Source organism: Coccidioides immitis (genome assembly GCF_000149335.2).
Source record: "Coccidioides immitis RS genomic scaffold supercont3.6, whole genome shotgun sequence".
Lineage (NCBI taxonomy): Eukaryota > Fungi > Ascomycota > Eurotiomycetes > Onygenales > Onygenaceae > Coccidioides > Coccidioides immitis.
In genome coordinates, this window is record NW_004504312.1 from 2,609,095 (window position 1) to 2,620,261 (window position 11,167).

Sequence of the window (11,167 nt, forward strand, 5' to 3'; positions counted from 1 at the left end):
AGTGGGAGAGAACAAGAACCCTCCAAAAAAAAAAAAAAAAAGGGAAAAAAGAAAATTGTTCATCACTTTCTCTCCAGCACAAGTTAAACAGGTCGCTATTTATTGCGAAAAAATTCCCTATCTGGCAAAATAATAATGGGAATACACCCTCCCGGAATCCTTCCCAATCATCCCTGAAAAGAGTTTTGTTCCCCCCCCCACAGGTATCCCAGACTCGGACGGCTTTTCGTAAATCATGTTAGATCGGATGTCCGCGCGATCCAAGGAATATCAAGCTTCCCGCTTCCATGTGGCTCGCCCGTGCTGATCGAAGCACGTTGGGCGAGAACCACGAGCTGGGGAGCTGCCTTTTCCTCCTTTCCAAGGAAAGCTCGCGACGGGATGAGTTCACCGGTTACGTCAGGATTAGTCATCAGTCTCTTGGATGTTAGCAACGCTATTGTGTGGAAGAAATGCTGGGATAATTTTTTGGCGGTTTTAACTCTCGTTGAAGAACCGGTTTTTCTGAAATTTCCAACGTTGTTTACATAGTAATCCTGGGGGAACACGGTCGAATGTCCACAACGCAGGATTGAACAGAGTTGAGAACGGTTGGATGTGATTGGGTTGGAAGAGGAACCGGAAACGAGGAGAAATACTCAGGAAAGGAGACTTTTCTCCGTACGCGTACCGAGCTTGCTAGCGTAGTTCCCCGACAAAAAAAGAATAGATAGTCGCCAGAATATTAGGGGAACGCGAGGGAATATTGTGCTTCCAACCCAGCTGCCCTCTGTGGACGGCCCTGCTAAGTCGGTAGAATCAAGCAATCGCTCCAAAAAGGATAACGGAATATTTAGTTTTTCCACCAGACGCACAAGAAGGTAAGGGTTGAATGTAAGTGTTTACACTCCATACACTGGAGGGTCATAGCAATTCCCTGCGCCAAGCTTGCCTTTTCACAGTTCATAGACCCTACCTCATAGTGGTCTCGAATCCATGGTAGAGTAGCGATGATTTTCGGGGATAGGTGAGGACCTGCAGGCGTGAGCTATCATGACTTTGAACCTGTTGGGGTGGGATATTTCCGCAAGTGCGGGAGGCGATAAAAGGATCCCTATCGACGCAGAATAAGCCCAAGCATACTCCCTAGTCTCCTAGGTCTTGAATTCTCAAACAGGTCACGTGTGAATGAAGTGTTGCTGAATGTGGCAAAGCGTAACGGCCCGCAACCGTAACCACTGGCGGCCGGAATTAGTATGCAAGGTCCAGATCGAGAGGCTCACAGCGAGAGCGGAAGACGCGTAAAACCCTCTCGCTAATGGCATTACATAATGACAATACCAACTATTTCGGACTGCTATCATTGCGGGGTCATAAATAGGAACGGATTCCTTTTCGAGGTGTGTTCCCACGCTTCTGCGGGATAGTGTCGGAGAAGGCGGCGCGGCATGCCCAACAAGGCTGGTTTGCATCCTAGCATTTTTCAGCTCACCTATCCCTCGTCGACATCTCACCTGGTCTCCATACCCCATATATATATGTAGAATTCGAGAGCAAAACGACGGCATCCACCAACCAATATCATTTATCAGATCGGCTCAACTTGCATTCGAAACGAATTGGTGGGTCCATAATCGCAGTCTGTATGTATATACCTTGAGGGAGTGAGGCATAAATCCCAGCCGTAGCGTCAACACATAAGTCACAATTTTTGAGACGTACTCCGTACTCCGTACACTAGAATAATATGCCTTTCCCACACAGTTTCCGAACCCCTGCACCGGAAGCCGTCGGTCGAGCCCTATGACAAGGCCTGATGCCAAGGGCGCTAATGTTGTGGCTCCTTGGAACTGTGGCACATGCCGTGTTGAGCCAACGACCAGGCGACATGTGGCTAGTGTGGCCCTTAGCCTCTTCGCCCCAAGCCGCTAAACCTTACCGCGATCCAATCACCTGTGGCGGTGCAATGGGTCAAACGGGCTCCGACAGTCCAACGGTCCATATCTAGAAACATGCACACACATTTCTCATGCTGGGGTGACGATGTCGGGGTTGCATGGAGGGGGGGAAATCGAAGCGTTGGAGGGGTATAATGCCGGAAGTTTTTCGACTTGGACTCGGAGAACTTTTGGGAAAGCACACACTCTTCGTTTCCGTCAAGCTGACGTGCCTCGTGTCCAAATATAAATACGCTTCGTCCCCATAAGTCTCTGGGAGTTCTTTTTTTTTTCTCTCCCATCATCCGCCCATCCCTGCCGTTGCGTTGCTCCCCTCGCTCCCCCTCCCCCTTCCCCCCGTTTCGTATTAGTCATTCCAGAAATCATGTCGTATTACGGCCAACAACCACCTCCACCTCAAGGCCCAGCACCCCCCGAAGGGGCACCCTCACTGCCTCCAGGGTGGGTTTCGCAGTGGGATCAAAACTACCAGAGATGGTATTACATCGAGCAAGCCACCGGTCGCTCTCAATGGGAACCTCCCGCAGCCTCACCTCCCCCTCAAGGACCTCCGCCGCCAATGCCGCCGGGGTGGACAGCCCATTGGGATAGTAACGTTCGCCGCTGGTACGTCGAACAAGTCGGTGACCGAGATGCACCCGATTTCTCAGCGCCTCCTCAACAGGGTCCATACCCGACTCCACCTGTAAATGCCTATAGTGGTGGTGGCGCGCCTGGATACCCCGACCTAAGTGCCGAAACGACGACAGTCGTGGAGGAGAAAAAGGAAAAGAAAAAGAAAGAAGGACACGGAACTGGGGCCTTGGTCGCAGCGGGTGTCGGAGGTTTGGCTGTCGGTGCACTGGGCGGTGCTCTTATCGCTCATGAAATGGGTAGGAGAAAGAGCCCTATTCTCCCTTTTAAGCAGCTGGCAGATTCAAATGCGCTAAAACGCTTTTTGTAGGTGACTCGAGCTCATCTGACGACGAACGAGAGGTAGACGAGGACGAATTTGCGACACTGGCGGAAAAGAGAAGAGAGCTTCAAGAAGCACAAGAAGAATTCGACCAGGCATGGGAGGAAGCCTATGACGATTGAAAAGGCGCAGGCGGTTGGGCAATGGTGGGGTGAGGAGGAGGAAGAAGACGAGCGTATACCTGCCTTCATCCTCACATCTCGCTTAAAGGGGCAGAGAGAGCAGCCTTGGGCACTCGATGATCCGTCTTGAGCAAATATCTCAGATAGCAGCCTGAATGGAAAAAACTGTTGACATCTGCACCTTGGCTCTTCTGACATCAATCCATGTTCTGCCGCAGGATCTCGGGTATCTTGGTCATCACTTCCAGGGCGGACACCCTACTTCCAAAGCCCTGCACCGATCTTTCTGCTTTTTGAGAGTCATCCCCCACCGGCAAAACAACAAACCACGTCTTTTTCACTAGAGGGGAAGCATCCAACTGAAGATGAAAGGACATTGTGACATCACGAGAGGTTTTTTTGGCTGATGTCTTTTTTAACTTTGCTTGGCTTTAGCACAGCCACCCCCAGATCTTCCTTTCCCCTGTTTGACCAGACAAAAATCTTTCTCCCGGGGAATCTCAGTCTTACCCCAAGAAATCAGCGAATCGAAGCTTTTGGTTCTAAGAAGTCGAGGCTATTCTTGCATATGTAGCTCGCTTACCCGTTAAAGCTTAGGACATCAGGTGGACTTGTGCATGTTCGGAACTGGCCCTCCGTTGCTAAAAGCAACAAGAGGGAACTGCATACTCTGCATTTTAGCCCAATTTTCTCTGATATTACCCAGCCTGCTTTTTCTTCCCCCCCCGCCCAAAGATCCTACTCGACATTTTCAGACACAGGGAGGAAAAATAATCCCAGAAAAGCATTTGTTTCCTGGGTAGAGTCTTTATGAGTACAGAGCACGGCAAACTGCATTCAGTATCGCGTGCAAGATTAGTCAAAAGTTATGAACCTTTCCATCCTTCTATGAAACAACATCACCCAACTCCTCTCCTCCCCCCCAACCCATCCATACACACTTACACACACAAGCAATCTATGTAAATTGGAGTGTCATTAAAGAGTCATTAATTTTTTGTCTTCTGTTATGAGCACAGCTCTCATTATCCAACCAGCCGCGGAAGACAAAAATCTAACTAGAGATAGCTACACGCCGCGAAACTAGCCCCATCCAAGCATCGCTTTTCACGAGACGCGACACACAGATTCCAACGCTAAATTCTTCAGTTAAGCTCTATCTTCGCCCCATCACGGGACTCTCTCTCCTCCGTCTTTTCAGCGCTAGCCTCGATATCCTTCAGTGTAGGGTAGTCAACGGCACCAGCAGCACGGGCCAATTCAAATTTCCGACCTCTCTTCTCAGGCCCAAATGCGGTGGTCACAGCGATACCAATCGCAATAATCGCCGTGGCAACGCCCATAGTCGGTCCGTATGCAGGAGCCGGTTGGCCGTTGGCGCCCCTAATACTGATCGATTCTGCAATGGCGTTGACGATCTGCGCAGAAGGAGATGAGATCATGTTTCCGAGCTGGTAAGTGAGGCCAGGGAAACTAGACCGGAACGCCGGCGGAGAAAGCTCGTTGAGGTGTATGGGGATAACACCCCAGGCACCCTGAACAAAAAATTGCAGGAAGAATCCCGATGCAGAAAGACCGCGTTCTCCGTGAGGAAGAATCCAGGCCGGGATGAGGATGCCACTCATTAGAGCCGAAACAATAATCGATCGGCGGCGACCAAACCACTGGGAAACATATCCGATGATCGTCCCACCCACACTGGCTCCAGTTTTCATAAGAATGCTTGCCCGGCTGGCAGCAGCGTTGTTTAGAGCTTTTTGAGTAAGCATGAAAGTTGTGTAGCTATCCTGAGAGGTGTGGCTGAAGTAATTGAACCAAGTCATCAAAAAAGTGCAGTAGATAACGATGCGCCATTCCTCTCTCAACATCCGCTTTGTGTCTGCCCAGAACGCGTTGGCCGTGGTGCCTCTCTTCCCAGCCTTCCTGGCTTCGATAAACTGCCTCGATTCAGGGAGGAAGACACGAATGATTCCAGCAAGGAACGAGAGCCCGGCACCGATCCAAAACACAATCTTCCACGAGTTGACGCTGCCTCCGACGCCGAGATTCGCACAGGCGGCAAAGATATAGCCCATCGAATACCCCTGCTGGAGGATACCGGACATGAGACCACGCGCCTGGACGGGGCAGTTTTCGAGGGCCATAGCGATAGCGTTTCCATACACGCCTCCCATGAAGAGGCCGAACAGGCTTCGCACGGCCAAAAACTGCGAGAATGTCGCGCTGTAGATGGTAGCGATCTGGAGAATGCCCAAGACAATCATGTTGAACACCATAGGCCACTTGCGGCCCCATCGGTCGCCAGCCATGCCGAACACCGCAGCACCGACGGAGCGAAGGAGAAGGGTTAGTGTGATGGCAGTGGTGATGGACGTCTTCGACTGGTTGTAGTACTTGGACAGCTTCACGGTCTGGATCGACAGGGCATGGAAGTCGAAAGCATCGGCCAGCCAAGAGAAGAGTCCGACGAGGAAATAAAGCCAGTTCTTCGCAGAGAGCTCGGCGACCATGCTTATGGGGTTCTTTAGGGGTCCCGGGGACTGCCATTCGGTGCGGGTTTCGCCAAGTTCGTTGGTCGTTTCAACGCGCATCTTCCACCTGAAGAGGTCACCCCAGCATTGTTTCGCCGTGGCCAGGGTGCCTTTCGCGATTGGTTCTGCAGGCTCGTTGTCTGGCATTCTTTTATATTATTTTTATTATAAGAAAATGGACCGACAGACGGTGACTCGGTAATTGAGGGAAGAGACGAAGAAGAAGTCAGGTCCAGAAAAGAAGCCCACAAAGTCGAGATTACGCGTGAGGATCCGCGGATATATAGCAGGCAAAGATGGGCGTACGGTGCCACACAGAGGAGTAACTATGTGCCACCACAGGACGTCATTGGCGTTGGGATCTGTTCGCGATTCCCACAAAACACACACACACACACACACATACACTCGCTGGGATCGACATGCCTGGGAACAGGCCACTGAGGGGAAAGAGCGGCGGGACACCCAGGGTCGGTCGTCAGCGAACTTTGCCGTTTACCACGGCTATCCGCACGAGCCGATGGGCGACCTCAGGGATGGTTGTGCGGGCCAACGGTCGCCCGGGTGGCACACACATAGTTCCATATCATCAGGCCACGCACGCCCTGGAGTTACTGTACCTCCATCCACCCTTTTTGCGCTCTCCAACAGCGGTTCCAGCACGGGATAAATGTGGGAAAAGGACCCGAGTCAAGATCGTCGACCCCGTGCGAACGCCACTATTCTCCTTCTTCCCCCCGAATAAATCCTATGTACATACCATGCTGCAGGCTTTTCCTTCCTTGGATCCGCTGAGACCCGGCTTGTCTCGAATCGCCGCCCAACGTGGACGCTGCGCACCTGCAGTTGGGCCGGCGGGAGATGCCGAAGTCGCTGCCCGGTGCGGCAGTCACGCAGGGTAGGAAGCGATTAAAGGTCGCGCCTGACCCCAATAATGTATGTATGTACTGTACCTACCTACTTGGGACATGTTCAAACGGCGGCTTCCAAGTGGGGATTTTGTCGATCCCCCCGTTTTTGGATTTGCCAAGGAAAGCGCCACCCCACCAAGGGCCAGGCGTTTGCTTGATGGGCTTAAGCTCTTCTCGGAAAGCACAACTCCGGCCAAGACTCTTGGCGCGGGGGGTGAAAGGCTTCAAAAACACAGGGCGGGCCTTTTTTTTTTTTTTTTGCAGATCTGCGGTGGGTGAGCGCCGAAGTCTGGCAGCGGCAACTATTCCGCCTTTTGCTCTACGCGCTCCGACCATCCATCAGGTAGCTTCCTCTGTATATTCATTCATATCACTCGATCACCCAAGCACAATGCGATAGAACACGCGAAACTTGACGACGGGATAGTCAGTTGCGCCCAGCGTCATACGAGCGTCAACAATCGATCACACTGGCCGACACCAAAAAAAAAAAAAAAAAAAAAAAGGAATTGTTCTCATATGGGCACGGTGCTGGCAGCGTGGGTCGATATGTGGCCCACAGGCTCATCCTTCGGGTAAACAGTCTAGGCTCTAAGGGCACACACTGCGAATAACCGAGCAGGAGTGATGCCAGCGGCCGAAAACGCGTCGAGAATTCCCCGGGGAAAGCATGAGCTATCGGCATGCTCGTCGAGTCTTTTCATGTCTAAATTTTCTTTCCTTTTTTTTTTTTTTTTTTTTTTTTTTTTTTTTTTTTTTCCCAGATAGGTGGGTATCGTGCCGCTCACACAGAACGAGATATTCTAAGAGATACACCAAAAAAAAGAAAAGGGGGGGTTTACTCGATCAGCAGCTTCCTGGAGTTCTCCGCTGGGACTCACCCCAGGATCTGCATTGTCGCGATTTCACAGCTGACAATTTGCGGGGTTACACAAATATTCGCGTTAAAACAGTCAGCTGCGCGACAAGGAGTTCCTCAACCAAAGAAAAACAGAAGAAAAGAAAAAAAAGAAAAAGAAAAAGCAACCTCTTGCATTTATAGCTTGCTGGTAGCTACAAAGAATGAAAACAAAATCATTCATGTTGGGGTAACTGTCAGTTAACATGCACTGCAGATTTCATGTAGTAGCTCATTGAGCATCATGCATTGTGCACTATCCTTCTGCGCCTGGAGTGTCGCTGTCGATGTTACTCTGATGGGTAGCGAAATCTCCATGACAATGAGACTTGTTCTCTGACAAACCAAGTGCCATCGAATAGTGTCGAGTATCTGAGCTTTTTTTCAGAATAGAAAACCCTCCATTCTCAATGTACCAAAAAGAAAAGAAAAGAAAAAGAAAAAGAAAAAGAAAAAGAAAAAAAATATCCATCAGACCATGATGTTTAGGTGAGCACAAAGCAGATACACTATTGTGTCAGCAACGACTTTGAAACTAGATCCATTGCATTCCAGGCAGTTCAGTTTACTCTGAAAGCAAGGGAACATGCTGTGGTATCATTACACACCCCTAAACCCCTTCACCCGATGGCCTATCGTGGGTTAGCACTGACCCATACGTGGTGGATGCCGCAAATTAGCGTGGATATTGGACATGGATTGGTGTCGCCGAAAGCATACTATGTAGTGGTTGATTTGGCCCCCTAACATATTGCGCACAAACGTGGATGACCAGGATGTCAATAGCATCGAGGACGGGGGAAAAAATTTCGTAACCGAAAAGCCCACTGATTCGAATTGTTTATCGGACTTTATTTTCCGTGGTTGTTGCTCGGCGTCTTCCGTCGCCAGTGGTACTTCATATCAGGCAGAGCGCCGTGATTCCAAACGTCGACAAGGACGCTAATACCCTGAGTCAATTTTGATCTTGATCACCCTTTTTGAAAAGCTGCAAGCCATACACACATACCTTTGAGTTCTGTCCTTGTACTCTTCATCGTTTAGCTCCTTTAACTCCACAGTTACTCCGTCCTTCGAGAACATCACGTTGTTCTTCTCCATGTGCTTCTTCGTCTGCGCCTTCACGTCCATAACGATGTTGTACACTACCAGGCCCAGGAATCCAATAATTGCAAGGAAAAGGAATAGCATAGCCAGTGGGAGCAGCCGGCTTACAAGACCCATTTTGGAGTCTCTAGACTTTTGGAAGATGAAAAAAGAGGAGGCTCTCTCAGTCGAAAGAAAAATTTGTTTGTGTGCCGTAAGAAGAAGACGAGGGAAAGATGAACCAGAAAGAAGATCAAAAGGATCCCGAGGACCGAGGTGGGCTAGAAGCGAGATCTTTTTTTTTTTTTTTTTTTTCCCACTTCACAGTTAACTTTTTCTTGGAAGGCCCGACTTGACGTCTGCCGTGACGGGAATGTGCTCTAACAAAACACGAGAACAGTGAGTTAGGAAATTGTTTTGATAGCCACCCTGATAACGACGGTAATTGAGGAGAAATATATAGCTGGATATACTCTCAGGGACTTGTAACGAATATTGGATTGAAGGCTTTCCACAACAGTGTTGGGTGACAGGCACGGCTGTTGAAGAAGAATTAGCAATGATTGTCCCCGGTATTTCGCTGACAAGTCGGTTGAGGGGTAGTTAAAAAAAAAAAAAAGCTCTCTTAGACGGAGGGCGGGAAGACACACTCTTCAACATAGACAAAGTACGTAACTTTGCACTGAGAGATTGACAAACAAACAGTTAACTAACTAGCTAAGGCAAGAGTAAAGGCAAACAATATATTCAAAGATATTTGCAAGAGCCGACGACCTCAAAAGGAAGACAAGCACGTGGGCGTGTAGGTGCTCATGTGCCCGCCGCGGGCCCGGCTGGAGTCTATATATGCACCATAACTCTCTGTTGTGGTTCGTGATACAGGGGTGTTGATTTTAGCATTGCGATAGAATTCTGCGCCCTAACCCAATCTCGTCCTGGGCCCTGCAGGGCTGAGGACTAATCCGGGTTAGTCGACGAAGAAGACGTCAATTCTGGTAGGTTGAGGGGAAAATCCGTCCGCATCGTCCCAATGAAATTCTGCTCTCGGGAAATGAAGATCCACAAAAAGTATCTAAAGAATGGACAAAACGAAAAATTTCTTACCCCGTTCCCCCCTTCTATGCTAAGTGGTCTGCTTCGTAGAGGAAAATATCTGGGAGAGTTCGTCTGCTTCCCGCTAGGAGAGGGTCAAAGAGGTTGCATTGTTGCAAACTCCGATGCCTGCTCCGGACCCTGTCCCAGGGCTGTCGTTATCCCGGGCCCAATCCCGGCTCCCCAGCCACATGTCGTTTCGTTGTTCGCTGGTGGGTTGAGCCACAAATTGCACCACAGCAGTTCCTTGACGGTCGGTTCCCCCCTCTCTTGGCTCTGAGGCTTGTTTCCGTTCCGAGCCACAGATGAGCCACCATTCCGCGTGCTGGAAACAAGATTCCCCGACCCCGGCCTTCCAATCAGGTGTGTGATGGGTCGTGCACAAAGACTTGAGACTAAAAATACATATGTAAAATGTGAGAGAGGCGGGTTTTGCAGTTGTATTGTAGTTATATAACGCTGGGCAGGGTAGTTATACCTGTACTGGTGGTATCTTTCAAGGTTGCTCATTGTGCATCAGCCACAAATCGAGCCACGTGGAAATGTAAAGCGTCCCATACCTACGGATGGAGCAGCCAACTGCTGAGAACGCACACGCTGACGCTGATTTTCCAGGTTCACCATAGAATGAATGACTTGCGATGGTGCCGGCCGAACCTTTTGCAGCGAACGCGCAGCGGTACGCGTCAGCCAGCTTGGTTCCTGAACAAGTGCGTTTCCTCAGCGCATAACCATGGCTGTCTATTTTTGAGATTCAGGAAGTTCGACATCAGCTGACGAAAGTCTATCAGAAAAGCCATTCGCGTTTCGTCCCAGCAGTTAACATTTCCCTGCTCAGTAACAAGGTTACCCATCTTTGAGAGCCATCTGGCCCAGTCGGATCCGAAGCTTGACATCGTTTCCTTGATCTTGTTCAGGTTGGAAATTTGGTAATCAACGTCATCCAGTTAAAAACAGTTTCCGCCCAGCTCGAATTCCTTTCCATGCTTAAGCCGAGTAAAAAAAAAGAATGGGCAGTATAAAGAAAAAAAAGGAAAGATAAAAAAGAAAAAAGGTTGCTCTACCGTTAAAACCCTCCACTTACCTACGGACCACATCTTTCCCATGATCAATTTCCATATCATATTGCTAACATGGTGATTTGGATTCCCTTCCCGATCATCTGCTTTCAATGCGGCACCGACCAGAATCCTTGTCGGTGTAAATTTGTAGGACCAACGCTGGGTACGTCAGGACTCCTTCCCCCCCCGCCCTATCCCGATCATCTACATCCGATACGGAGGGTGCATTTCCTCCTTTTATGCATGCACGGGGAATGACACCTAGAACATTTACAGGATTCGCGGTAGGGATTCTCTCTGCCATCATATGCTATCCAGCTTCATTGTTCTGCGGATGCTGGGCCACCAAGATTGGCGCGCGGTGAGTGCTGAAGCCATCACGAGACTGAACTCATAATGCAGGTGGCTAACAACTATATGCCATTGCTTCATCATCTTCCCGCAGTGTGCTCCAAATGCCTGTTGAACTGAACGCAATTATCAGCCAGGCTATTCCTTTCTAAAAAAAAAAGAAAAAAAAAGAAAAAGAAAAAGAAAAAAAAGGCAAAAAGATACCCATACAAAGGAAGGCAGT

General features: G+C 49.5%; 6 protein-coding genes across 6 annotated transcripts; 2 read left to right on the top strand and 4 right to left on the bottom strand.

The window, feature by feature from the left end:
* Positions 1–487: 487 nt before the first annotated feature.
* On the bottom strand, positions 488–1,517 carry CIMG_03954 (uncharacterized protein). The gene is made up of 2 exons (XM_001244512.2): positions 1,507–1,517; positions 488–1,452 (listed from the first exon to the last, which is right to left on the bottom strand). Exons 1-2 carry the CDS (start codon positions 1,509–1,511, stop codon positions 1,158–1,160), a joined length of 300 nt encoding a protein of 99 aa, XP_001244513.2. The 5' UTR covers positions 1,512–1,517; the 3' UTR covers positions 488–1,157.
* Positions 1,518–2,170: 653 nt separating this feature from the next.
* Positions 2,171–3,195, top strand: CIMG_03955 (uncharacterized protein). The gene is made up of 2 exons (XM_001244513.2): positions 2,171–2,809; positions 2,881–3,195. Exons 1-2 carry the CDS (start codon positions 2,302–2,304, stop codon positions 3,012–3,014), a joined length of 642 nt encoding a protein of 213 aa, XP_001244514.1. The 5' UTR covers positions 2,171–2,301; the 3' UTR covers positions 3,015–3,195.
* Positions 3,196–4,159: 964 nt separating this feature from the next.
* CIMG_03956 (sialate:H+ symporter (SHS) family MFS transporter) lies at positions 4,160–5,692 on the bottom strand (the record flags this gene model as incomplete). The annotated part of the gene is made up of 1 exon (XM_001244514.1): positions 4,160–5,692. The coding sequence occupies one exon, from the start codon at positions 5,690–5,692 to the stop codon at positions 4,160–4,162; it is 1,533 nt and encodes a 510-aa protein (XP_001244515.1).
* Positions 5,693–5,967: 275 nt separating this feature from the next.
* CIMG_03957 (uncharacterized protein) lies at positions 5,968–6,447 on the top strand (the record flags this gene model as incomplete). The annotated part of the gene is made up of 1 exon (XM_001244515.1): positions 5,968–6,447. The coding sequence occupies one exon, from the start codon at positions 5,968–5,970 to the stop codon at positions 6,445–6,447; it is 480 nt and encodes a 159-aa protein (XP_001244516.1).
* Positions 6,448–8,205: 1,758 nt separating this feature from the next.
* CIMG_03958 (uncharacterized protein) lies at positions 8,206–8,578 on the bottom strand (the record flags this gene model as incomplete). The annotated part of the gene is made up of 2 exons (XM_001244516.1): positions 8,206–8,296; positions 8,364–8,578. 2 exons carry the CDS (start codon positions 8,576–8,578, stop codon positions 8,206–8,208), a joined length of 306 nt encoding a protein of 101 aa, XP_001244517.1.
* Positions 8,579–9,617: 1,039 nt separating this feature from the next.
* On the bottom strand, positions 9,618–10,638 carry CIMG_03959 (uncharacterized protein; the record flags this gene model as incomplete). The annotated part of the gene is made up of 4 exons (XM_001244517.2): positions 9,618–9,857; positions 10,097–10,226; positions 10,383–10,440; positions 10,617–10,638. The coding sequence occupies 4 exons, from the start codon at positions 10,636–10,638 to the stop codon at positions 9,618–9,620; spliced, it is 450 nt and encodes a 149-aa protein (XP_001244518.2).
* Positions 10,639–11,167: the final 529 nt, after the last annotated feature.